Source organism: Simochromis diagramma, unplaced genomic scaffold, assembly GCF_900408965.1.
Source record: "Simochromis diagramma unplaced genomic scaffold, fSimDia1.1 OVJJ01000603.1, whole genome shotgun sequence".
NCBI lineage: Eukaryota > Metazoa > Chordata > Actinopteri > Cichliformes > Cichlidae > Simochromis > Simochromis diagramma.
In genome coordinates, this window is record NW_024387414.1 from 22,955,398 (window position 1) to 22,983,324 (window position 27,927).

Here is a 27,927-nt window from a genome sequence, read left to right on the forward strand (position 1 = left end):
ACAGAGCGTGTGCAGAAGGGCAAATGTTGTATTTAAACACGAGTAGGTTTTAACTACAAAAATCAGACTGTCAAGGGCTCTCCTTTCCATATAAAACTGCTTATTGAACAGCCATCACAGTCAACCAGACACTTGTGGAACATCCAGAATTAGCCAATTTAAAATTGACTTTAGGAAGCAAAAGTAAAGGAGAAACTGGCAGCACAATTTCAAAGCTGGAACGCGACGGTGTTTGGGCCAAAGCGGCATTGCCAAGTTTGTCCTGAATTACTGGAAACTGATGTCTCCAAGAGGCTGATCAAGAGGCGTCTTTTGCTTTCTGTATTGCTTCTGCTTTATCTGTTCAACACATACATTTTTGGAGAAAGTCACAAACGCACTTTCCCTCTGCATCCTTCCACGTTTGCAATCAGACTTTAGTTTATGGTCCGCTTAGCCAAACGAGCAAACTAATTAATGTCACGAAAATTCTTGCTGATCATGATAACAGCATTTGTTTTCACACTTTAGTGGAAGACTATTTGCTTTACAGTGAAAATGATATTATTAGCAGCAAACACAAAAAGGCATCTGTGTTTAACTCTGTTTAATTAACAGAAAAACTTTTATTGTCAGGCCTTTTATCTGGGTATTCATACTCTATTCATACTCCCTGGGACTCGGTGCCATCTGTGATTTGCTAACATTTGTGTGCTGTGTAGTCAGCGTCGATATTCTTGAAACACCTGAGCGAGTAAAGGAAGCTTTGTTCCAAGAAACACGATTGTGGGCAGAGTTGTCTGAACATTTTATTGCACAAATGATGTTCATCAGATTCACGCTGACCCGCAGATCTAAAGTAGGCTGTGATGTGTCAACACGTTTTTCAGCAGTCTGTCTCATACAGGTCACGCAGTAGATGCATATTTTAAAGTATCCCAGATGTTTACACATGAGGCGAGCTGCTTACATTTTATTTGCACCATAAACTTGCAAACATGGCCCAATATGTGTTTTTACATTTATGTTCATACTGAGGGGGACACAAAACTTTAAAACACATTTTAAGAGAAGCCATCCAATAGCTCTCAAAGCATTTCATTCAAAACCGTGAACTGCACACCTCAATGCCTCTTTGTGACAGCTCATGAGAGAGCAGTGGATACCGCTTGTGCATGCTAAAAAAATCGTTTTACCAGGATGCTGCAATGGTGCCTAACTCTGTACGCAAAACTAACTGCAATCTCAAAATGTATTTTTTAAGCTTCAGACTAGAGATGTCAAATTCATTTCATATCAAGAGGTCTAAGGAGCTTGGAAAGAAAAGCCTCTGGACTTCTTTAAGTTGCTTGAAGATGTTTCAACTCTCATCCAAGAAGCTTCTTCAGTTCTAGGGTCAAATGGGGAAGAGTCCCAGATTTAAGCTCTATTTCAGTGTCCCCCCAAGAGGGACATGGACCCCCTATTGATCCTCTACCTAATTACACGAGCCAAGGTGTGAAAATGGCTGTAGGTTACAATCAGCCAAGGTTTCAGGTTAACCCACTGTGAAACTAGCCCCATCCTATCGTGTGATTTACTGAGGTCAAAAGGCCCAGGATATGAGTGGGCGTTAAGGCGTCTGGGAAGGGATCTCAAAACTGGATTATAGATGGCAGACAGTTGGTGTCGTAAACCACCGCCTCTGTTCAAAGATGGTCGTTCACAGTGGACATAGATGGCTTCTTTCATATCAAGATCCACATACAGCCCACTTTGATCTTAAGTGGGCCAGACAACTGACACTCCCCTTTCAAATGTGCAGTTTAATTCCCCTGTTGAACTGCACATTTAATCTCTGAGATAGTTTAATTGTCCTAGATTTTCCATGTGATATAGAAACTCTGCTACGGTAAAAGAAAGAAATCTGTCAGCGCGACTCTTTGGGCTTAAATTTTAAAAAATGTGTAAAATTACAGAAAAAAAAAAATCACATGGCTCATTGCCCAGAACGTCCTGTAATTATAAACAGAAAGTTTCTGTAAATTCACAGAAAATGTCCCTTTTTTGGACCCCTTGTAAAAAAAAAAAAAAAAAAAAAAAAAAACAGAAGCTTATATTGTCATAGAGAGAGCAGGAACTTTTCTGTTATTTAATAGTTTATCTGTTTTTTAATTACTGTGCTATAGTATGAATGCCCAAATTATTTACGCTCCCTGTCATATTTTCCAAAGGCAGATTGGAGTCTGTGCCAGGCTGCTTCTGGTCCCTGGACCTTATGTTTGACACCCTCGCTTTGGACATTACTTTGTGTACAGCATCACTGCATGTTGCAAAGTTGCTTTGGATTAAAATTGATCAAAGTTCACGCTAATTTTATTGAGTAAGTTCTGTAAATGTATTTATTTCAGTAATTTAACAACTGGCTTTGTTTAAAAACAGCCAGCAGCCACCGAGTCTGTGTTATATGTCTTTTAATTTAGTTTATTCCAAATACGTTAGATGTTCAAATATAATTGAAATAACTAACTTTTCACAGAACTCTTATTTTTATTGTTCCAGGGATTTTGTCTGAAATGTAAGATCGTACAAAGACAGATTATTATTCAAAAACAACAGAAAAAAAACTGTGACTCTGAAATGACACCTCACATTGTGTGCAGTTCCTGAAAATCAGATGTACCTCAGTAAGTTTCTTCACACGCCAAAGATTTGATTCTCAGATGAGAGAGTAATGTGATAATGAGCTACATGTCAGTGTTGTGCCCAAGTGTCACTTTTTATCACTGTTTGTGATGCCACAAATGAGGTCGCAGACTTTCTCCTTTTTAAAACGCGGCATAAGGAAGAATACAAGTGACACTTGAAGAGAAAGGAGAAAAGAGACGAGGAAGAAACTGAAGAGAACCAGCATTTTTCACCATGTAAACAAACTGAACAATTAGTCATTGGTATATTTCACAGGGAAAAAGCATAAAACTCAAAATAATTTTTATAAATCAATCACAGTATAAAGCATCTTTTTTGGTACTTTAAATACCAACAGTTAAACTTAGACAACATTAACAACATTTAATAGACTCCTCAGAAAAAATTAGTTGATTAATCAACGTCTTTAAATATCAATGCAGCCAGCGCTACTTCAGTTCTGTCTTGATTAAACTGAAAGAGACTGAAGAGCACAACTTTCCCTTCCATATGCGTATACAAAACCTGAAATAGATGGCACAGCAGCATAAACACCCCTAAAAGCAAAGAATACAGCAGGCATCAACAAAAACAGGCATAGGTGGGTTTCAAAGCGGCTTGCACAGGAAGGTAAGTAGGTTTTCAGCAGCTTAAATAAGTAACTTATATAAGACTCACCAGCTGGATGCACAGAATGGTATCAGCTGATCCACAAGCCTATGTGCATTATCAGCAGTTATCAGCTGGTGCACTGCAGTTGTTAGGGTTCACTTGACTTTCGGGCGGGCCTGAACTACAGTTATGATCAGTTTATAAACTGCCAAATATAAAGTACTCTAGGCAGTATGGGTCTGTTCTGGGCCCACCTCTCCTTATATATGTAAATTGGGGGTAAAACCTGAGGACAGCAGTGAAGACCCCCTTAAACAACACCCAGCACTTTCACAAGGTTGCATGGAAGGCCAGGGGAAACGTGAGCAGCAGACCTCCAAATGGCATTGCAAAAAGCCTGTTTGAGCAACGTGACATGCTGTAAGACCAACTGACTTCACACAGATTTCCTGCTCTGGGGTAACATAGCAGTGATGTAACATGTAGGTATATATGTGCATGCAGTAGAAGCTAAAACTGGAAAAGATGGCAACTCACTGGCTTAATTAGGGAAGCTGCCAGCGACTACATTACCAGTCAATTAAAAGTCAGTAAGACTGTAAAAACAATCAAAATTAAACGTAAACTAACAAATTAGATCTGCATGTAGGAGTCATCTGAAGCAACTAAACAGCAAATCCTCAAATATACTCATATTTGAAATGTTGCTGAAAATTTTTGGCTTTCTGCACAGTGCAAAAAAATTGCAGACATAGCTGTTTGTATCGATCAAAGTGCTGCAGAACCACATGGCTACCACCAGTTCTGCTTTCACTTTTGCCTCTTTACAATGAGAGATGGATGCTGCCCGGTATATTGATTTCAAAAGGTGATCTAATCCCTTAATTAGAGATCCCTTAAGGTCTATTTAGGCTTTCTTACTATCTATTCATTTTCTTCCACTTATCCAATTCAGGATCGCAGGGAGGGAGCTGGAACGTAACACACAGAGAGACAAACAACACTCACATTCACACCTATGGGCAAGTTAGAATCACCAGTTAACCTCACTAACTGCATGTCATTGGGTACAACATGCAAACTCCACACAGATGTTGGCTTCGAACCCAGGACCTTCTCGCTACGAGGCAACACTGACCATCGTGCTGCCTCGGTGTCAAACTACATGTATGCCATTTTTTTGTGCACTGCACAGAGAGCCAAAAATTTCTGCAACATTTCAAACATGAACATATTTAAAGATTAAATGTGCTTAGCTCAAATGACTCCTACATGCAGATCTGTTAGAGTATGCTTAATTCTGGCTATTTTTAAGACTCTTTCTGACTTTTAATTGACTTTTAATGGAGTCAAATGACCAAAACAATTTACTGCCAAAAATGACTGCAGATTTAAGCAGTGTGTTTTTGCAAAGACAAAAGTACAGCGTGGTTCTTGCAACTGTCGCCAATGTTTCTGTTTATTGTGTTGCTGTTCCGTTTGCTAATCGGTTCCTTATGAATGCTTCTCATCCTTAGGTCTCTCTTGTAAAACAGACACCCGAGAGAGAATCTTAATGAGACTGGCTGATGAAATAAAGATTTCATAAAACAAATGTGCCACCGTTAGACACAAATCTTTAGCCATATGTCATGAAGCTGATGATATTACTGAAGATCAATCTTGCAAACTGACAGAGATACAGAGGATTCAATGAGCAAAACGCTGATCATCGTTTGGTTTTTAATTCTGGCTGAGTCAAAGACAGCAGACTGACAAAAAAAAAAAACCCCAAAAAAGTGTGCTAAAATAGCCGAGTGTGCTACATATAGGATTTCAAGTTACATTAACTCTGGGGATTATGAATGACTGCATAATATAGGCTCAGCCGCTGATCATCCGTTTCATACTTACTTGGCAGCAGAAAAACAATTTCTGAGTCTTTCTCCATTAAATAAAACATTCACAGAACCGCAAGGTCACATAAAGAAGCACATTTAAGATGCCAGCAGCAAAAAGGCACACACCAAAAGATAAATACATAGTGAATGTCAACGAGGCAGATCAGGGACTCTCAAATGGTTATGATATAGATTTATGTGTTCTGACATCCCACAGATGGTGTGAATTAGTCAGAGAGGGGGTGCCAGCATGAGGTCAAGAGAGATGACCTGGCCTTCAGCCTGCCACTTGGGAAACCAAAGCAACAGACATGTGAAGCTGCCACTGCTGCAGTGGAACAACCCAAAGGGAAGCTATGGCAGCTGTTATTGGAGCTGCAGAAGAGAGAGTGCTCCCGTAAACTGTTCTAATCTCATCATCGTCAGAGATAAACAGCACTGAAAGGAGCCACAGCAGCACAAACGTGCATAAAAGCAGAGGGGGTGATAGAAAAGCTACATTGATTTTGACAAAGAGCAGAAAAAGAATTGTGTAAATATAAGGACACACAAAGCGGATCAAATGGGTTTCTAAACGTGTAATGATTGATTTTTTTTCCCATTCATTGCCTAGAAATGATTTTGCATTTGAGAATAGTTTTCAATAAGCCAGTGCTTACCGGTAATATGAAGGATGATATAAATGAATTAATTTGTTGAGAATCAAAGGTTGGGGCCTTCAGCTTTACGAGCAGCTAACAAAGGACGCCTACCGTAATGTCTCATAAAGGTGCCGAGAAGCACAGAGAATTACCAGATTGCCTCAGGAGGCAGTTCCCATATGTCTGACAGAACGAGGGGTGGGGATGTCGACTTTAAAGGAAGGGAGAGACCCGTTTAATGATGAAATCATAAAATCCTGTGTAAATATGTACAAAGCACGGGTGGCTCTTACCTGATTGATGTGCTTGAGCTTGTCAATGATCTGATTTATGACGGGGTCAGCTCCTTTCACTTTGACTTCGGGGTTGGCGATCTGAGCTTTGATTCCGTTTCCGACCACACGGAGAGTGTAGCTGTGAACACAAGAACAGAGGACAGAGGGTCTGTAAATATATTCAGATACCTTCCAGTCATTTTAAATAATACCAGTGAGGTACATTTCACAGATAATTCATATAATATAGTTTTTATAGCACTTTTTTTTAACCTGTGCAGCGTTTACATGTCTTGCATAATGTCCAACATATTGAAACAATTTCACACATTTTCATCAGCTGGTTTACAGACAGAACCACGTCTCACAAGAAACATGCAGCTCAAAAAAAGGTCTCAAAGACTTTGGAGTCAGACCTGTTACAGATCGTCAACTTTTCTTTAATATCAGGTGTGTTTCCAGAATCACTAAAAACTGCTGTAATAAAACCTATACTGAAAAAGGACAATCTTGACAAGACACAAATGAACAACTACAGGCCGATCTCAAATCTCCCATTTTTAAGTAAGATCATTGAAAAAGCAGTTTCTCAACAGCTCAGTTACTTCTTAAAACAGAATAACTGCTACGATGCCTTCCAGTCAGGTTTTAGACAGAACCACAGCACTGAAACCGCTCTGACCAAAGTGTTTAATGACATATGTCTGAATACAGACAGTGGAAAAATGTCAGTCTTAGTCTTACTGGATCTCAGTGCAGCATTTGATACAGTTGACCACAACATATTACTCAAACGACTGGAGAACTGGGCAGGTCTTTCAGGAACTGTACTAAACTGGTTCAAAACATACTTAGAAAACAGGAAATACTTTGTATCAATAGGTAACTTCACATCTGAGCAGACAAGTATCACATGTGGAGTTCCCCAAGGTTCCATCTTGGGACCCTTTCTGTTTAACATTTACATGCTCCCACTGGCACAGATTATAAAGAACAACAAAATAAACTATCATAGCTATGCAGATGACACACAAATATATATCACAATGTCACCAGGAGACCAAGGCCCTGTACAGGCTCTTGGTAAATGCATTGAGGAAATTAATGACTGGTTGTGCCACAATTTTCTCCAGCTAAACAAAAACAAAACTGAGGTAATAGTCTTTGGCGCCAAAGAAAAACGATTACAGGTCACCAGAGAACTTCAATCTATACATCTAAAAACCACAAACCAGGCGAGAAATTTGGGTGTAGTGATGGATGCAGACCTAAACTTAGAAAAACACATTAAGACAATAACAAAATCAGCTTACTATCACCTCAAGAATATTTCAAGGATAAAAGATCTGATGTCTCAACAGGACCTGGAAAAACTAGTCCATGCATTCATCTTTAGCAGGCTTGATTACTGTAACAGCATCTTTACAGGTCTACCTAAAAAATCAGTCAGACAACTACAGCTCATTCAGAACTCTCCTGTTCGAGTCCTCACTAAGACCAAAAAAGTGGACCACATCAGTCCAGCTCTGAGGTCTTTACACTGGCTGCCTGTCCGTCGGAGGATAGACTTTAAAGTTCTGATGCTGGTCTATAAAGCTCTGAATGGTTTAGGACCAAAATACATCAGTGACCTCCTGACCCAGTATGAACCTTCCAGATCCCTCAGGTCATCTGGATCCGGTCTTTTATCAGTTCCCAGAGTCAGAACCAGACACGGAGAAGCTGCATTCAGCTTTTATGCTCCTTATATCTGGAACAAACTCCCAGAAAGCCTCAGATCAGCTGAAACACTCAGTTTATTTAAATCCAGGTTGAAGACTCACCTATTCTCAGCTGCATTTGAATAAAGCACCAAATCCACACTTTTAAGCTTAAATTTCAAAACTTACATTTAACTACTGATTTTATCTACTGTTCTGATTTTATTTGTTTTGATTTTATATACTGTTTTGTTTGTTTGTTTGTTTGTTTTTTAATTAGTTAGTTAGTTTGTTTGCTTGTTTTAATCAATTTTAAATCATGCTTTTTATTTGTTTTTGTTTCTAATGTCTCTGTAAAGCACTTTGAATCACCTTGTTATTGAATTGTGCTATACAAATAAACTTGCCTTGCCTTGCCTCATAATGACATCTGATGATCTGCAGTGTTATGTAAAAGTCTTGAGCCACCTCTCATTTCTTTATATTTTGTTTTCTTTGATTTTTTTAAGTGGTTGTGAGAACTAGTTCTAGGAAAAATCTATTTTATTTTGTGTCTTTGGGCACTTTGTTATTAGCATATAATTTCTTCCTGTTTCTTTAGTGTATCTACAAAAATGCCAAAGATGACACAGTTTGAATAAAACAGTGTTTTTTGCAAAAAAAATATCAGTTTTCAGCTGTTAGCTGAAACTTGAAAACTTGGCTGAAAATCCCAGCATGGTGTCCTTAAAAAAAGCTCGACACGTGGAGGGCAAAAGAAGAGGCAATCCTTAAAAAAAAAAATCTATCTACAGCAGACGAGCAATATCTAAAAGTCATGTTTCTAAGGAATAAAACAAAATCCAGCAAAGACCTCACACAGGGCCTGGGAGATGATCCTTCAGCTGATCCATCTACTGTTCACTGAAGCCTCATCAGAAATGGTCTCAGTGGAAGGATGGCTGTTCCTTCTTAAGGAAGGGAAACAGGCAGAAAAGGCTGAGGTGTGCCAAATTACACAAGAACTGACCTGAAAATCAGTGACAACAGGTCTGATGGAGTAATGAATCCACATTTGAAATGTTTGGTTTAAATCGTCATCAATATGTACAGAGGAGGAGAGGACACTGTGAGTGTATAAAACCTGGTTTGGAGCTGCATTTGAGCCAGTGGTGTTGGGAATATTGTCAAAAATGATTATGAACACAGAAAAGTACCATTAGACTGTGATCCACCATGAAATACCATCTGGAAAGCGTCTGATTAGCAACAGCTTCATTGTTAAGCATCATCACTCATTGATTGGCCTCTCAGATGAGATGCTAACATTTTCGAAGCAGGGTGGGATCATCTTGACAAAGAACAGAACAAAAGGCAGCCAACATCCAAATAAGTGCTTTAAATGTCCTTCAAGAAGCCTGGAGAACTATTCCTGAAGACTACTTGAAGAAATTACAAGAAAGCTTACCTAAGAGAGTTCAGACTGTGTTGAAGAATAAATGTGGTCACACCAAATACTGACTTTCCAGCTTGTTAGAATTGAACAAACTCTGTTTTTTTTTTCTTATTTACTGTATTTCCATGCACATTTCAATTAATATCTGCACCAACTTCCCATTTTCCCAGCAAAATATGAAGAAATGAGCTCAAAAGACTGCCTAGTTTTAACAGTTACTGCAGCAGAGAAAAGAAATCTACAGCATAGATTTTTGATTGTCTAATCAAATAAGACAAGAAAAAACTTTACATTCTATTTATCTTCATAAGTAGTTGGGAAATATACCTTATTGACTTATAAAATGCAATAAAAAGTAGTAATAAAAAGTCAATAATATATCAGGGAATTTTCTCCATCACGTATTTTCACGTTCAATTTAAGCACATTTTACAGTTCTACTAGCAAACACAAGTGTTGCTTTATAGTGACAGAGCTGAATGAAAATTCATATGAAAACCACCTTATATGAAAACATATAACCTTAACACAATATTACAATGTGTGAACATTGTAATATTGGTACTTAAAGTTTAATTAAATAAAGTATCAAAAAGTACTGTCAGCAGTAACAGCAGAAACTTTCACACTGGAAGAAAATTCTAAGATCATCGTGTCTTCTAATGGCAAGTAATACTAAACAATGATAAATATTCTGAATTCACACTAAGGTGACAGTAGAATTACTTTGCAGCCATACCCTGAGGTTAAAGAGGGATTTGTGGTATGAAAGAAAACATCATTCACTGCACATTTGTACAGATGCTCATATGTATCTAAGCGGCTATCGCATTTATGGTTTATGAAAACTATAGCATGTACTATAAAACTATAGTATGAATCCTCTTAGAAATGAAACTAATATGTAGCAATATAGCTGTTCAGCATACAACATCGGCCCTTGTTTTAAAGCCGTTCATTGTTGTCATAGCTTGGTAATAGGCTTCAGTTTACCTCAAGGACTCCTCATTCTTTAGCCTGACTGCAGTCTGTCAGCTGTAATGTCTCTGACTGGACACAATTCACTCACATCTCAATTTACAGTGTATCATTCAGTCAAACTGGTAGATCAAGGTAAAGTCAGTCATTGCTGAACAATTGCTGAGCTCTTTGAGCTTGTCATCCGACACAGAACGAGGTGCCGACCCGGGCGATCGCTTTGAACTTCAGTGCTCGAGAGTTAAAAATAAAACAGAAGACGCAAGCATGCTGCTGAGGTGGTGGCAAACTCCAGCTGAGTGTGATCATCAAGAAACCCAAGGTCACAAAAAACTACTCTTTTTTTTTTTAAAGAAAAAAGGCCTTAGTTATTTAAATGCAAAGGTGACGACACAATTCAAATTTAGTCAAGAAGCAATTTTAAGATTAATTACCTGCCAATCAGAGCCTCTAAATGTAATTAATTTGAGAAGAAATGCCGGCCAATCCATGCCCCTTCTTTACTTTTAATCAGCAGTTACACTGTTATCATTCTAATTACATTATCAACATATTTTTTTGTTTCTGTATTCTTTCTTGTCTTCACGTAGTCTCTCTGCTCTCTGTCTTCTGACAGCAGCTTACAAAGAAATGTCAAAGTCAACATTTAAAATATGTGGACAATACAGCTATTAAAACGTCCAAATAACAAAATAAACCTCAAAGATTCTCCATCATGCATTCGTCGTGTCATTAATCTCTTAAAAATAAATTATAATATCAAAAGTTAGAAGAATCATATTGTTCCTCATGCAAAGGATGACGTGATATAAATAAAGGGGATTTTGGTAGGGCGGTCATTGTCAGCACTCCTTGCACACCATGTAATTACCGATGCATAAATAAGCTATCGGGCAAACAGTCTAATCGGGAGGCGAGCAGTGTTTGACACGAACTCATCAGCAAACACCTTTTGCACGTGGATAAAATTGATTCCTTTTAAAACAGCTCTTCCAGCTTTTGTTGTCTGCGTGCTCACAATTTTTACTATGAACCACAACAAAAATTGATTTTTGCTCCGGGTACTTAACATCATCTTTTGAAAAACAAAAAAAACGTCATTCAGAAGCACACGGCTGTTTTACAATAATGGGATCCAGCACTTTGAGACCTTTGGGTTTTTTTTACCAAATGGCTTTAAAAGCAAAAAATAAATAAATACATCTAAATTGTTGTGTTAAATTTACTCCTGCAAAATTCAATGTCTATCACCAGCAGCGCACTCCTCTGTAGGCAGCCTGAGACAGCACAGACACCTCGCTGGAGTTCACATGTGATGTTGGTGTCTTTGTAGGAGCTGCTGTGATAAATCCACGCGAGGGCTACGCAGACGCTTCTGTGTCCATCAGCCATCGGCGGCATTTAAAAAAAAAAAAAACTTCAACAGTATCAAAAATGCAACTGTGACAAAAGTAAAGGAGGTCATGTAACCATGTAGGAAGTAAACTAACAATTTACTAAAAGTTTCCACTTTGGTTTTAAAGTTTGTTTGGGTTTTTATTTATTAGTTAGACTTCTTAACGCTATTTAATATATCACATTTTCAAATTTGTATTGCATGTTGACACACTCCTGTCCATTCATCCATCCAGCTCTTCCACTAGGAGCCAGTATGAGCTGTCATGGGCCAAAACTATTTTATGTATCCGTCTACTGTATATCCAATAACTGCAGTGCTGTGTTAGCTCAGCGCTGTATGCATTGGCTGGAGCTTCATGCTTTGGGACTATAGCTGCAGCTGAATCTTGTACACTATAACTATGATCCGCCTGCTTCCAGCTTTGTTTAATCCCTGGACACACCTGCAGAGATTGAAATTGTGTGTAGGAAGTGGAAAGAACAAAAGTCCTTGTTGGGTCTGCCCTACTGTGAAAGGTCCACAGGAAAAGTAAAAAAAAATAAAGTCAGTATTAAAGAAAGATTACTAGGTCCACGTGCACTTGTAGCCTTTGATAATCTCATAAAATCCCCCCTTCATTACCTATAATACTGTCTTTTTCCCTCTTTCTGATTGGCTGCATATTGAAGGAGATTACATCAGAGCCATCTGTGCTCACGTCCACCCAATGAAAATGTGACAGCTACATTTCTGCATAAGAAAACATGAAGGTGAAATCTGCATACATCCTTGAATTGGGATGTAGTTAAATATGGATTCTCATATAAAATGGATGTCCATACATACACACACACATACAGAGTCAACTCATCTAGCATTCACTAAGAAATGTATTTCATTATGCCACTGGGATCCATAACCTGAAACGCATGCAATCTCTTGTAACACGCTGCACGGCTGGCAATGCAACACTAAGGCTCTCGGGAGGTTGCAACACCAGAATATAAGAGGTGAGCTCCTTAAAAAGTGTCAGAGATAAAAACATTGATCATAGCCATCATATATTCTTCAGGGTGAGTAAAAAAAAAAAAAAAAAGCACACCGTAGCACCAAACACAACCTGGAGGAGGATATCAAACAGTTGAGCGATTGCCTGTGTCTCTGTAGACCAGCAGCAGGATCCTATAATCCATATCACTCTCCCCAAAGGGACGCTTGGTTTGCATCTCATCTCTGCTCGCCCTGCTGTTCAGGGTTAGATTGAAAATTTCAATCATTCTATTCGTGGTTCCCATTCCTGTCCCATTCAACTACACTGTACTGTAGGTGCAACACATTCACATCCAGAACAAAGCAATCTCAGGCCTCTTTTGCTTTGTTCCTTGACTTCAGGACAGAGTAGGATAGGTACGTCAAAGTAATTTACTCTGATCACAGCACAGGAGGAGCATGACTCTTCTGCAGACATCAGCAGCACAGTGCACTACAATACCGGGGCCTTGCATAAAACAGATAAAAGCCACCGTGTGTGATTTGATGCGTTCCTTTTGTGTAATCCATGTCCCATAATTTGGTCCTTTTTGTCCTTTGATTAAGGCTGTGATAAAAAACTGGATGAGAATTTGGCTGAATGTAGCCATCTTATTTTAAAGAACATGCCTTTTTTTCTAAGGGGATATTTCTTCCCACAGCTTAATGAAGATTCGGTGAAGAAAACATTACTGGTTTCTTTAGGACTAATGCATTTGCTAAAAACTATTTGCATTTACTATATTAAAAATGCAGGTCGCAGGGACCTTTCAATGAAACTCTTCAAATCTATATCTTATGTTAAGACTAATTTAATGCCTTCACTTTGGCATGGAAGGAGATTTTGCAGGAAGCTTTAAAAAAACTTCAATGATGTTTACTGGAAATAAGTTCAGGCAATATACTTGGCCGGGTCATAGCTGTAATATTCTTCTCCTTCCAAGCTTCTCAAGACTGGGAGACATAACCAAAAGGCATCTCTATAAATGTCATCTGCAATCACCTTTTGCGCTCATGAAGCCCCAGATCATCGTATTACCAGATTTATCCGTCACTGCTGGAAGTTTACACTCAGTATAGTACACCTGAGGACCTGAATTCCAAACATCCTGGATTCAAATTAATCTTGATGAAAATGTATCAATTTTTTTATAACTTTAATCTTGCTTTTTTGTTAAGTGCAAATAGTTGTTTTCTTCTTGAACACATGTATAAGGCTGAGAGGTACTGAAACTTTAAAAAAAAGGTGTGGCACAAACCAGAAATGTAAATCTAAAGAATTGTTCTTTAGCGCTGCAGCTAAGGGTGGGAATCAAGAACCCAGGAGTTCAATCCCCTGGAATTTTTTAGTCCGCCTGCCTGTCGATCCCGATTATTGGTTCTATTTGAGCGTGTGCTACAATCATCTGATTTCAGTTCATGTGTTGGAGGAGGAAAATAGCAGCACAGTCTACAGCGTGGATATGGACTTTACTTTTATTGCACAAAAGGACGAGAGTGCGATGGTAAAGCGGTGGTGAAGACAAAAACGGCTGCATCGTGCTGCTAACCCAACTTCGGCTCTTCGCAAGCACCTGCACAGACAACATGCTAACGCTAAGCTAGCCACAAACCCAGAGTGATGTTAAAGCCGAGTGAATGTCGACCCCAGCCCAGCAGCCAAACCCTGAACTTTAACAGGTAACAAACTGATGAGCAGTCAGGCTGGAGCCTCTGTTTCTACCTATTTTAAAGCCGTTAAAGCCTCTGTGTGGGTTTTCATCTTTGCTTTGTGCCGTCGGCTTTGTGTTCATACCTAAATCCAAAGAAAAAGATCATATGTGTGTCCTCATTAGGATAGGATTTGTGTTGTGTGTGGGACTGTAGGCTTTATACTGTCAACTGATAATTATAAGACCACGGGTTTCAGGTCATTTTGCAGAGACATGCAAAAATAATGTAACATGTATAATAGCAAATTACTTTCTCCTTGGAGTAATTAAGTAACATACTGCATTAATTACATTAAGTACTTAATACATTAAGTATGCTTTAAAGAGAAGCGTTCTGTGTAATAAATGCATTCTTGAGTAACAACCCCAACACTGATCACAACAAAGGGGGGAAATGCCTCCAACACGCACAAAAACATTTGACCACACAGTACGCAATTAATCTGCACAAATGTAATGCCTTTGATATGCTGCTTAGAGATGGTGGTGGCTCTCAAAACAGTGATCAATCCCCATCCCTAGCTGCAATCAACACATTTAAAAAGGTAAAAAGTTTTACTTTGAAACTTTCAGGAACCTCCAGCAAACACGCAGCCGTTCAGGGAATGGACATTTTCTCCAGTTTACTGGTCTGTAGGCCAGTGTGAGTGGGGCATTAATATTAAGTTGAAATTCACTCTAGAAAGCTCAAAATAGTTGAACTAACCCGTAGGCTTGAGTGAAAATTCTGAGCAGTAACGCCTTAAATGTCACTCTGTTGTATATGCTGCTGGATGCACTGTAGATCTGTATTTCTATTGGTCAAGAGATTTGGTTCATTTTTTTTTTTACCTTATGCCATAATTCAGAATGGTGCTCCTTTTATTTATTTATTTTTGTCCTTAATTTACATTTTAAGCTTCATTTTTCAAAAAATTGCTGCAAACTGAGGCACAGCACTCCACTTGTTGTGATTTCTGGAAGCAGTTTGGTGATAACTGCCAAACACTCATCGTTTAACTAGCAGGTCACAGGCTGCTCGAGCTACTTTAGATCAATTAGTATGCTTCTGACGCCTCTGAGATATCAATCACGGGTTGCAGCTGAGCATCTGTGTTTATAGCGGGAAGTCACAGACGTCGTCTTAAAATCATATAATATATGATTGTATTTTATATAACGGCGATAAATAAGACAGCGTTTGTTATTTTAAGCAAAAGCTGTCAGATTTATTTTTTTCCCTACCCTCATATGATAAGACGACTGCTTAAAACTATTAGAAGATAAACAGCCATCAGTGTTCATTTGAATGTGAATCTAATTTCCAGCGTCTTTCCATCCATCTATACAGCTCGTGTGCTCTTTGTTTTTTAACATTACGCCGTGAACAACAATCAAAAATGATAAAGGGGAAAAAAGAAAGAAAACAAGCTGGCTGTAAAAACACAGAAATGTCTTTTTCCTGAGAGCACTTTCATCAAAATGTTATGGAGCGAGTAGTTCAGCATCCCAGGAGACGAAGGAGGCAGACCACGCACACTGTTCATGGTTGGCTGAGTGAGAAACAAAGCAGGCCTGCAGTTAGTAGGCTAGAAGGCAATACCTGCCTTTCAGTTGTCACAAAGAGAACAAAAGTCCTTCTGGCTCATTGCCGAGTGTGGAGAAGATCTGGGGGAGCCCGGCACTTCAAAGGAGCCTGTCCACTTAAGCTCAACAGGACAGAAAATACTTCAGGCATAACAAGCGAACATATGCAGTTTAATGTATAAAAATCAACAAGAAGGCTGCACCTCGAACAAACATCTGCTCGTTACCACAAAGCAGACTCGATGTGAAAATAAGGCAGAAGAGTCTAATTAAATACTACATCGAGACTACCACACGTCCTACATAACACAGGAACATGTTTAGGCTCCATAACGCATACAGTCAGTCAAGATCTTTCAAATATCTGCAAGAATGTCACATTTACTTCTGACTGACTCATGAATTAATTGACAAAAGCCTTCACAGACAGACAGAAGGGATTAATATAATCGGGATTATGGGGTTTGCCAGTATGTGTATCTGAAACTGTGTACCTTTACTGAGAACTGTGACAAAGAGGATAATACAACAGCAGTCAACTGTGCTTCAGGCAAAGATTTCGCTCCAAACATCACTACTGTCATGTTTGTTCCAATTACTAGAAAGCCCTGAGCCTTGAAGTTGTATTGACTTGTGCCAGAGAGACACCATGGAATTAGCCAGACAGAGCTGTTTGAGCAATGTGGCAGCGGTAATTAATATGGTCTGGTAGTCAGTCAGTGGTTAATGGGCATTTTGTGTCAGAAATCTGTACTTACACTACTCTTGGATACTGGAAACTGCTCATATGAACAGACAGATTAATTATGGATTTATAAACAAAAAGTTGTCCAGGGCTAAAGAAAATAAAAGTCAGACTGTGTAAGTGCACTCTAACAGCAGTGGAGCAAACACACAAAAGCTGGAGTTCTCAAAGTTTTTGATGACTGAGTGCCAATTTAGGGAACCAGCGAATGATCAAGAGTCTCAGGAAGACACGCAAAATACTTTCAGTGTTTTTGATGTGTCGGTTCAGAGGCTGATGGCTGATGCTGGTAATTGTCCTTGCTGTGATTTCTGCAGGGTTTGGGTTTTTTTAATCATCAGTGAGGTGACTGTTAGATTTCTTAAAACTGGCTCTGTTTGTCAGAGCTAGGAAGAGTTAGTCTGCTATAATGGCTACAGCAAGAAAGCGTAAACACAGCTATATCATATATCATATGCGCAGGCTTTTACTGATGAGAAAATGAGAACAAAAACACTCTTCAACACAGCCTGAACTCTCTTAGGTATGTTTTCTTGTACTTTCTTTAAATATTCTTCAGGGATATTTCTCCAGGCTTTTTGAAGGTCATTCAAAGCTCTTCTTTGGACGTTGGCTCCCTTTTGTTCTATTCTCTGTCAGGATGATCCCACCCTGCTTCAACAATGTGAAGACTCTGGGGAGCTCAATCCATTACTGATCGTGTCTCATTGCATGTTTTTCTATCCAGGTATGCTTTTTAGTGTTCACTGTCACGCTGAGAAATGAAGCTGTTACCAATCAGAAGTTTTCCAGATGGTATTGCATGGTGGATCACAAACTGTCAGTATTTTTCTGCATTCATACTTCCATATGTTTTGACAAAATAACCAACACCACCGACTGAAATGCAGCCCAAAAACCAGTGACACAGCCTGCACCATGCTCTGCAGATGGCCGTGCACACTCACTGCTGTGCCTCTCTCCTGACCTCTTCTGTACATATTGATGATATTTTGAACCAAAAATTTCAAATTCATCACTTCACCTGTTGACACTGATTTTCAGTCCAGTTCTTGTGTATCTTGGTACACCTCAGCCTTTAGAGGAACAGCTTCTTGACAGCCACCCTTCCACTGAGACCATTTCTGATGAGGCTTCGGTGAACAGCAGATGGATCAACTGAAGGGCCAGAGGCATCTTTCACGTCCAGTGTCAGGTCTTTGCTGGATTTCTTTCCCCCTATTTCTTAAGGACACGACTTTCAGACACTGCTGTAGATGGATTTCTATGTCTGCCACTTCTTCTTTGTTTTTTTAATGACACACTGCACATCATGGTGTGTTATGCAAAGTTTTGGGCTAACAGCTCTTTGGGAATCCCAAAAAATTCTATTTTATGCCAGTCAAACTATGTTATCTGCCAAGTTTTATAGACTCAACTAAAGAAATTTGAACCATTTTTCCCCCAAGAGACTGCAAGTAACAAAGTGCTTCAAGGTGAATCTGTAAAATGTCTTATTTTTCCTCTGTTTTATTTCTTTGCAAGTTTTTATCGTCATACTAATGGAATCACACAAAGAACTGAATTAAATCATCTCCAAGTTAAGTACTGACTTGGAGCATAAGGAATTTTTGAATGTTTGAATGTTTAACCAAAACTCAAAGTCTTTTATTGGCCTAAACTTGGACAGCATCAGCCTCCAGCCTTAAAATGTGCTCTGTTCATCAAAACTCCAGTGTGATCCTTCTTACAGCGCTCTGTAGGACTGTCAACCTTTGGCTTTTAATGTCTCGTGTCCTCCTTTTGAGGTAGGTGGTTTTACGCCTTGTGCAACCGGCAGAGTGTGTTACTTTAGTTCTGATACTCTGCACCGTTTATGTGTAACATTTACTGTGCGACTGCCACGCTTGTCCGAAAGCACATTTCCTGTTGGGGAAAAATACGAGAAATCTTTATTTTTTGACCAGAAAACTTGCTGGCTTGGAAGAAATGCTGTCAGTGGTTATAATGCAGGTAGCAATTATTCAACCTCAAGAATGTATTCACATGTTTTTTTTGTGATAAAGGTGGATTGTCAGGGATCGTGTGTGTGTGTGTGTGTGTGTGTGTGTGTGTGTGTGTGTGTGTGTGTGTGTGTGTGTGTGTGTGTGTGTGGGTGTAAACAAAATTACATTTATTGAGTTACACACCTGACTGCACTTCCATTGTGGCTGTGTTTGTGTGCCAGTGTGGGTTCTAACAATGACACAACAGCTTAGGATGACAGGCACTCTTTCTTTACTCAGTGTTAACTTGTTTGTTTATTCATTCATGATTTTGCAGCACACTGTACTTGGGGGAAATTATAATACACAACCTTTGAGTGGCAACGAGCCCTGAGATCCCTGAACAAAAGGAGCGCGGCGCAGGCTGCTGGAGTAGACCGTATGCTACTACTCCAGGGGTCAAGTATATGCCCGAATTTAATGATTCAACAGTTCTCCTAACAACAATATAATGCCATTAGTGCACTTTGATGTTAACAGATGGTTATGCCAAAGTCAGTAACACATTGCACTAAGGCACCTGCACTTCATGCATGCAGGTGATGTCAATCAGCTGCTGAGCGAACACTGACTGCCACATGTTTACTTTTATTGCGCCTCCTTGTTTGCGATCCTTTTATTATCACCATCACAGCCTCCTGGTGCACCAGCCTCACTCCTGAGCCTCATTTATAACATGTTTTACACGTATTTACAGAAATAAGTGAAGAAATAAAAGATACATTGTGGTAAAACGACACCAACCTAGCATTCACAGCAATCCATTATTATAGTTGTAAAGCTTGCGTTATATTGCACTGATAATTTTCCCCGGTAAAGCTAAGTGGCTCTTTGTGCTTATGAGCAACTGCATCGTGCACACTTTTAATGCCAAATAGATATCAGGAGTCCTCAAACAGCGAGTGAACTTTTATAACACCTCTTAAATATTTGATTTTTACGGAAGGTAATAAGGACAAATGGAAAGCTTGGCTATTGCGGAGATACAATGGCCTCATAAAAGCAGATGGTCACCAAAAGAGGGAAATTTTAAAGATGTTAATACCCCATAAGGGCAATAATGTTCAGGATTAAACAGATGTCGTAAGAGCAGGGCGGATAATAAAAAACTCATCGGAGCTTTTATGATATCAGTGATCATCATACTTACATCCAAAGTAATGTCCTGCTGTATTTTCTTTTTCTTTTTACAATGGATAAATACTGTCCTGCCTGAAACTTTCATTTGAGTGCAAAATACAAATAAATGCTCTGCAGAATTTAATACAGTGATTTTCTGGTCTTATTCCAGTGCAGATTATCAAAATCATCCCTCTGATGAAAAGATTTTTCCTCTCTGGCACAAAACTTAAGAGGCTTAGTCATCTTTTCCATCTTCATCCATTGACCGACGCGTGCCCAGATTTCAACACCTGCTTCGTGGAGATTCAGAGAAAAATCAGAAACAAAAATAAATAAATAAATCACTGATTATGCATTTATGAAGAGTTCTGTAAACATTAATAAACAAATCAGGACTGCAGCAACAACCTTATTTCCAGGCTATCAAACAACCGGGGCAGCGGGGATGGCAGGCTTAAAGTAAACACTTGAACAATGATTGGACTTCCTCTCACAGTAGCACTGTTTCATAACAAGGTGTCTATCCAGTCAAGTAGCAGAGCCAAAGGAGCACGAAAATATAATAAGCAATGGAGAAGCCACACGCTTGTCTGTAAGCAGGATGTTAACGTAACGTATTTCAATGCCGTCCCTGGCAGCACTGCAGTTCCAGCAGCCTGTATAAAGAAGCAGATCACACCTGCAGCGACTCAACACACATCAGCGTGTTCCTCTGATAGATCCGTGCCTTTTCCGTCACATACTGGCAGAAAGTGCACTCTTAATAAACATATCTTAGCTTAATGTCACCACAGATATTTCACATTAAACCAGTGATACAAGAAATCGTATTTACTGATTAAAAACAACATATTGTATATAAAACACTGACTTTGCCTCTATGGCATCACCTGCTGAAACAAGGTCTGCCAAAACGACTGTCACCACCTTTTTTCCTGGAACAAGCCAGAGGGGAGTATATTTAAGAAAGACTAACACAAGCTACCTTGGTTTGTAAGGGTGCATCTGCAGAGTGTACAGGACCATCAAAACAGACACAGAAACACGCCACAAGTGCAGCTTATAAACAGTTTTAATCGCTAGAATTTAACCCACTGAAAAAAGGAACAGAAGTTATAGACTGTTGGATGTCCTGGTGGTAAAATTGCACAGGAAACCATATTATTTGTTAGATAACTGCTTCAGAAGGCAGAAGGCGTCCAGTTCACCTGGTCCGACTGTCACTGTCGACTACAGTCAGTCAGTGTCAGCCAACTTGAGAAACACAAGCATTGTAAATGATAAATAAAAGAGTTGCAGTGGAAACATTTCTGAGGTCAAGGGTAGTAATTATTACCAAGAAAATGTAATTAAAGTATATGTTAATTATTCCACATGCCCACTGTGCGTTGTCAGTGAAGTTCAGGCTAACTTTTGTTACACTGACACATCCAACGAGGTGTCCCCCTCGACTGACTCCTGATTTCGTGCCAGGCCTTGTATGTAAAATCTTAACATTCAAAAGTAACTGCATGCTCTCACAGGGGTGTCAATACTTTACAAATGTGTGTATCCTTTTTCTTCACATCCTACCACTAACATCCTCTGTCACACCAACCCTCTGCATGTTCTCCTCGTCTGAGGCCTCGTCTCTTTTTCTCATGCCTGGCAGCTCCATATTCAACACATGCCCAAACCATCTCAGCCTTGCCTCTCCATCTGTGTCTCCAAATCACTGAACCTGATCTGCCCCTCCGACGTACTCATTCCTAATCCTGTCCATTCTGGTCATTCCCAGTGAAAATCTCAGCAACGTTAACTTTGCCAGCACCGTCTCCGCCACCTGTCTTTTTATGCCACCATCTCCAAACCATACATCACAGCAGGTTTCACTACCAACATGTATTTCTTCCCTCTCACTCTTGCTGATATCCTTATGTCATCTCCACCCATTCCACCATGCCTGCACTCTTTTCTTCTCCTTTCTCATGTGCTGTCAGCTGCTTTGGATGGTTCACTCCAGGTATTTTAAACTCATCTAACTTCACTACATCGGCTTCATGCAGCCCGTCTCCCTCTCATTCACACAAGTCTTTCATTCCTCTTCTTAACAGAGCATACCTCCTCCTCTCCAGACTCTTTTCCACCTGCTCCCAACTCTCACTACCGATTATGTCATCTGCAAAGATCATAGCTCATGGAGACTACAGCCTGACCTCATCTTTTAACCCATTCATCAGCACTGCAAACGAAAAAATAATAATTTTCTACCTGTTATATTTCAGGGTCCAGCTTTTGAACCTGGACATAAAGGCAGTCTGGATAACTTTAAACTTTCTAGTATTGGATGGATGAAGGAACATATCAGACTTGTAGCAGCCAGATTATTGATCAGTACTGATATTCTTTCAGCAACCCTCCCCCCCCCCCCCCCGCCCCCCAGGTGGAGTCACTACAACATGTTACATCGCACAAAGCGCCTCATTGTTAGTTAGCCAAGATCTTTTCACTGTCGCTCTGTGTTACAAAGTGATTGCAAGTATGTAAACAGTAGTGCGCTAGGGAATTAAATCTGTCTGATAATGTATGAGCTATCCATCTAGTGTTGCAGCAATGATATAGATAAGAGAAATCTGACACCCAATCGAAATCTGTGCCAGCAGAGGCGCATGCAGTCCTTGTGTCAAACACAAAACTGGCCACAGCCAGATAATAGACAAAAACCAAGGACTGATTAGAAAATCAAAAACTAACTCTGATAAAAAGAAAGGGAAGAAACGTTGGGAGGAAAAGGACCAGTGAAAGAATTCATTTTAGCAGACTGTCAGTACATTCCTACTCTTATGTTATACCGTTATACATTTGTTCAGAGACTTTTTTGCCACAATAATCATTCCTCCTCTCCATTATGTCCATGAAGATAATCCTTCTAAAATGAATAATTCTCAAAGAAAAGAGTAGAAAATGCATGCAGAAGCTCAGGAGCTTTAAGAGCTCTTAAAGTGGCTCAAACGTTTATTTTGTAGCAACAGGCCACATGACTACATGGAAAAGATGGTTTGTAAAGATGTGAATCATCAACCAAAAATAAGTCAAATCTACAGCTTACGTCAAATTTTTAAAACATATCAGCTCACTGAACAAAACACCTTATGATGCCATCGACTAATTCAAAGCTCCACACAAACAGCAGTGCAGTTTGAAACTGCAGATTGTACCGTGTGTACATGCTGCTGTCCACACATATTTCTGATTATTTTAAACACAGCTGGCAGAAACAAGTGGCCACATCTGCTGTCTCGCCAGCCACAGACAGTGAGATCCGCCACACTGTCACAACACCTCAGAGAAAATACTGCAGATCCACAGCGGTAAACAACACTTAGGCAAAAGGACCGAAATACCAACAGTCTAATCACCCCTGTGAAGCAGTTTGTGGATATTTGCTCTCAGCCCCATTCTTCTTTTCACTCAGCCTAACAGCGACTGAATGGGTCGAAGGGAAAACTGCTTCTAATGGCAAAGCAGCTCATAAACCTCCAATGGCTCTCCAAAGCTCCAAGGTGAATGACAGCTGCAAAACACCATTGAAATTTGAGTTGTGTTCAGGGGTTCTTAAGATGAAGAAGTCTGTGTCATCAAAGCTAAAAGAATGACAGTCATCCTTGGAAGGCTGAGTGCAACGGCATCGAGGCAGACTCAATTTAGAGTGTGGGTGGATTTTTTCTTTTTTTTATTCAATATATCAGTTCAGCATGAGCCTTGTAATGTTTGGTAAAACATACACAACACAATAGAGAATTTTTTTAATATATGAAATTCAAACTCCATATTCTTCTCATTCTTTCAGTTTCATTAGAAAACTTTCAGCACTGGAATTTCTGAATATGTGTAACCACCTCGCAAATAGTTTATAAACAACATTTCTGTAACTCTCTCTGTGGATTTATACATATACTATAGTACAGCACCTGTCCTTGTTATAGTAGTAAAGTCTTTGCTCCTTTTTCTAGAAAAAAAAAAATCTTTCCATGACCACTAAGACAACTCTAGCTATTACCCATTAAATCACCACTCATGCTGCAAGAATTAACATAAACACCCCAAAATTTCAGGAGTTTTGGTGACACCGACACACGTACATGTGGAGAAAACTATCGAAATCTGAATCAGCAAATGTAAACAAAGGAGCTTCCACATGAACAGAACTGAAAACTACACTGAAAGCATAAGTGTATACTGCGAAGGAAGTTCAGGGAAGGTCAGCCAGGTCAGCCAGGCTTTCTATTTGCTAGCTAACTTGACAAAACCTAAAACCCCAGTCTGAGGTAAAAGGAATCACAACGGCAGTTATCAGTTTCACAAAAAATGATCCCTGCGAGTGTTCCCTTCTCCAATGTTCTCAGAGGATGATGTTAAATTTTGATAGAAATCTAAGAAGAACATAAAAAATAAAATGGTTAAATGCAACACTGTTGCAAAAAAGAAAAGATTAATACTGCACAAAATCATTAATATTAATTGTCGAACCAAGTGGTAACAAAAAAATGTATTTTGGGTTAACTGGCCTATTTTAGTTAGCATGTCGTAGTCTCGTTTGTTATGGGAATTAACCAGACAAATTGCTCCACACACTAAGAACGGCCATGCACCTCCCACAGAATCGAGAAAGAGCTATCAACCTGTCAATCCTTTCCATGTCCGGGCGGGGTGAGGTTTCCCGTGTTGACACAAATTAAGCAGCAGGCTCCACTTCTCCACACCTCACAGCAAGAAGGTCCTGAGTTCAATTCCACCATCAGGCTGGGGTCTTTCTGTGCGGAGTTTGCATGTTCTCCCAGTGTTTCTCCTCAGGCTTCCTCCCATAGTCCAAAGACATGCAGTTAGTAGGAATAGGTTAAGTGGAAACTCTAAATTGCCCATAGGTTTGATTGAGGGAGTGAATGTGAGTGCAAATGGTTCTCTCTGTCTATGTGTTAGCCCTGCGACAGACTGGTGACCTGTCCAGGGTGTACCCTAAGACAGCTGGGATAGGCTCCAGCGCCCCCTGTGACCCTGAAAAGGATAAGCGGAAGCGAATAGATGGATGGCCTATTTTAATGCTCTCAGTGCTATTGTTTATTTCCAACGTGACAGCTCTCAAACTTTAAACTGGATACATTTAAAGATTAAATGTTACTGGAATTTGCTTTAATTTGTCAAAGATAAAGGTTAAATGTATTTTATTGATTGACAGGCATTGTTGGAGTGTTTTCTATATTCCTGTAGTTGTGATCCCAGACGTGAAGTATAAAAACTTTCCCTGTATCACCAAATGAATATGTCCACATTCCAGAGTCAGTGCGATCCACACTTTTTAATTCTGTATCTTTTTCTTCATGATGATATTAACATACGTCTTAACGACTTTACATATAAGCCATCTTTGATCATCTGAATAAATAAAAGAATCAGTGAAAACACTGCACTCCCAGATGATTTTAAACCCAAAGTCTGAACATAACTTTCTTCCAAACAGGTACAGCAAAGTTACCATGATAATTGAGCCAGGTAAAAAAAGAGAGAAACCTTCATGTAACAGAAAACTCTGACTTTAAGCTTGGTGTAGCTCTCTAACCCTTTAATTTAGCTTCGTAGTACACCTTTCTACTTCCAAAGCATAATTCCACTCTATCAACCTGGTGCATGTTTGATGAATGTGGTCACTGTTGCTCTGTGGGTCATGTTAACCTTGCACTTTCCAGCTCTGCTGTTGTAATTTGAGTAGAATGTGAGATTAATCTGTTTGATGATTAAATCAGACTAAGCATCTTCAGAGAAAGACCTCTGAGAAAGTTAGTACAATAGTTACTGCACACCCCTGATTCTGTGTTTACATTTGGTTAAAAGTCTAAACTCACTTTTTGGTAAAGCTGCAGGAAGCTCACGCTTTTACCACAATTCACTTTGACTCTTTGTTTCCAAGAATCTCCTTATTTATGCATTATTTAGACATCCTTCACTTTTACTGCTATAATCCGACCACTGACCCACAATAAAGACCAGATAGGCTGGGTCTGAATAGAGATTGCTTCTTTAGATTCAGACGGTTAAGTCCATGTCCATCCATCATGGCCGCAACCGAGTAAGACACAGTTTACCCAGCCTCAACACAGCCCTGATTTATAACCTCTGGGAAACAGGATTTATTGTATCAGACTGCATATGTTTAAGTCGACTGATTGGTTTGGTGTTTAGTGAAGTGTAGAGCTCAAAGCGAGGCACCATACTGTGGTACCGCTTTTCTTACATGTGCTCTTCCCCGAGAGAGACTGTCAGTTTTAGAGTTCCCCTTCTCCGTCCTCTAATAGGCTTATCTGTGTTTATGTTTCCACACAGTATCTCCCCACACTCTTGTGGCCAGTCGCAGGAGATTAACACAACCAACCCTTACCCTCAGTAGAGCTCTAAAGACTACTGCAGTACTCCCCCATCGTCCATCACGATTATGCCCATCTCTCAATGTCTCTCTGCTTGATCCTAAATAAGTCAATATGTTTCTCCCCTCAGGTGGAGCTTACAATTTAACTTCCTTTTGTAATTAAGGAAATGTTCAACAAAACAGCTTTCGCATGGTGCGCTCACAGCTGTATTCAATGTCTTTGACAAAAAAACAGGGTTTAAACAATGCAATTGTTGTTTTAAGGAGGGATGAGAAGTGATATGCACAAACAAACAAGTACAGTTGCAAAAGAAAAAAAGAAAAACGATGCAGCGGCTTTTGTGGCAAGTTCAGAATTAGCATATTCAACAAAACATTAACAAACAGCCGCAGCGGTTCTGGATGATGTGCTCGCACAGTTTTGCAAAGATTAAAGTTACATGTTTATTCATTTGAAGAGCACAAACTGGGCTGGTCCTTATTAGCACAAACTATGATATGCTTCCTTGCTGAATATAGATTTGAGGGGGGAGAAATAATTCTCTTTCACACTGTCAGCCTTGTACAAATCAGCCTACTGTACTCTCTAAAGATCACCATAATTTACCCAAGAAGGCTGGTGCATTGCACTCCATCGCAACTTTTCAGATACATTAGAAGAAAAAAATCATTTAACAACAGCTCCTGTTTATGAGTCTGAAACCACCTACACTTTTGCAAATACCACCGCACGCCGTCAGCCTTGATTGCATGGCAATGGTTTGATGGGTTAATTCAGTTGGTGAAATTTTTAAATAACAAGCCCTAGGGTCGGCCGTGAAGTTTTGCGATTATCATCTGTCGTGTTACTGTGCTTTAACGACGTGCCCTCGCCGCTGGGCAAAGCCATTACGATTCCGTCGCTCCTCAAACAGACTAATTTATCGATGCCACAAGGTCCTTTTATGGCAGCATAGTGTCAGCGCAATTTAAATGTCAAAACAACATATTCACTGTTATTTTATACGGGCAGACAAAGTAATTTGCTTCAGAGTGACAATTCATTTCCATTTTACAAGCTTGACCCCAAGAACAAATTTCAATTTAACTGTATTTTTCACATTTGAGATTAAGTAATCAGTTGAAGTTAACAGAAGAGAGACACTAGATATCAGTGAAGTATGCAGTCTAAAGTAATTTTATGGTTATGTTTACCTTAATGCCCCATCTACTCATTTAGCTGCTAGTTTCCTGAATTTCTTCTCGGACAAAATGTGTCAATTTGAAAAATTGTCAAGTCAAATCTCTGTTGTTTGCACAGCTCAAAATCTTTCCTAATCCTCACAGCCTGCCAATCATAACTTAAATGAGCAAACATCAGCTAACAGAAGAACTTTATTCATCTGCACAGGGTGAACAACACAGAGGATATGAACGTTTTCACTCATTGGCCACTTCATTTGGGTTCAACTGCTCCTAACACAAATAATAAGCCAATCACACGTCAGGAAGTCAGTGCATTTAGGCATGATGGTCAAGACAACTGAAATTCAAGCTGAGCATTAGAATGGCATGGTTGTTGGTTCCAGGCAGGCAGATCTGAGTATTTAAGAAACTGCTGATCTGCTGGGATTTACCAATACAAACATTTTTTACAGAGAATGGTCTGAAAAAGAGAAATTATCCAGAGCGGTTCTCTGGGTGAAAAAGCCGTGTTGGTGGCAGAGGCCAGAGGAGAAGGGCCAGAAGGAAGCTCAAACAATCAATCAAATTATGCAAGAGCATAATTTGCATGTATAACGCTT

General features: G+C 39.5%; 1 protein-coding gene across 2 annotated transcripts in view; it reads right to left on the bottom strand.

Moving 5' to 3' along the window:
- gpc5a (glypican 5a) overlaps nt 1–27,927 on the bottom strand; it is a 154,254-nt gene that overhangs the window by 71,527 nt on the left and 54,800 nt on the right. For both annotated transcript variants that reach the window (XM_040011818.1, XM_040011819.1), the window contains one exon: nt 6,073–6,193. In XM_040011818.1, coding sequence (XP_039867752.1) covers nt 6,073–6,193 — 121 coding nt within the window. The remainder of the gene's footprint in view (nt 1–6,072; nt 6,194–27,927) is intronic.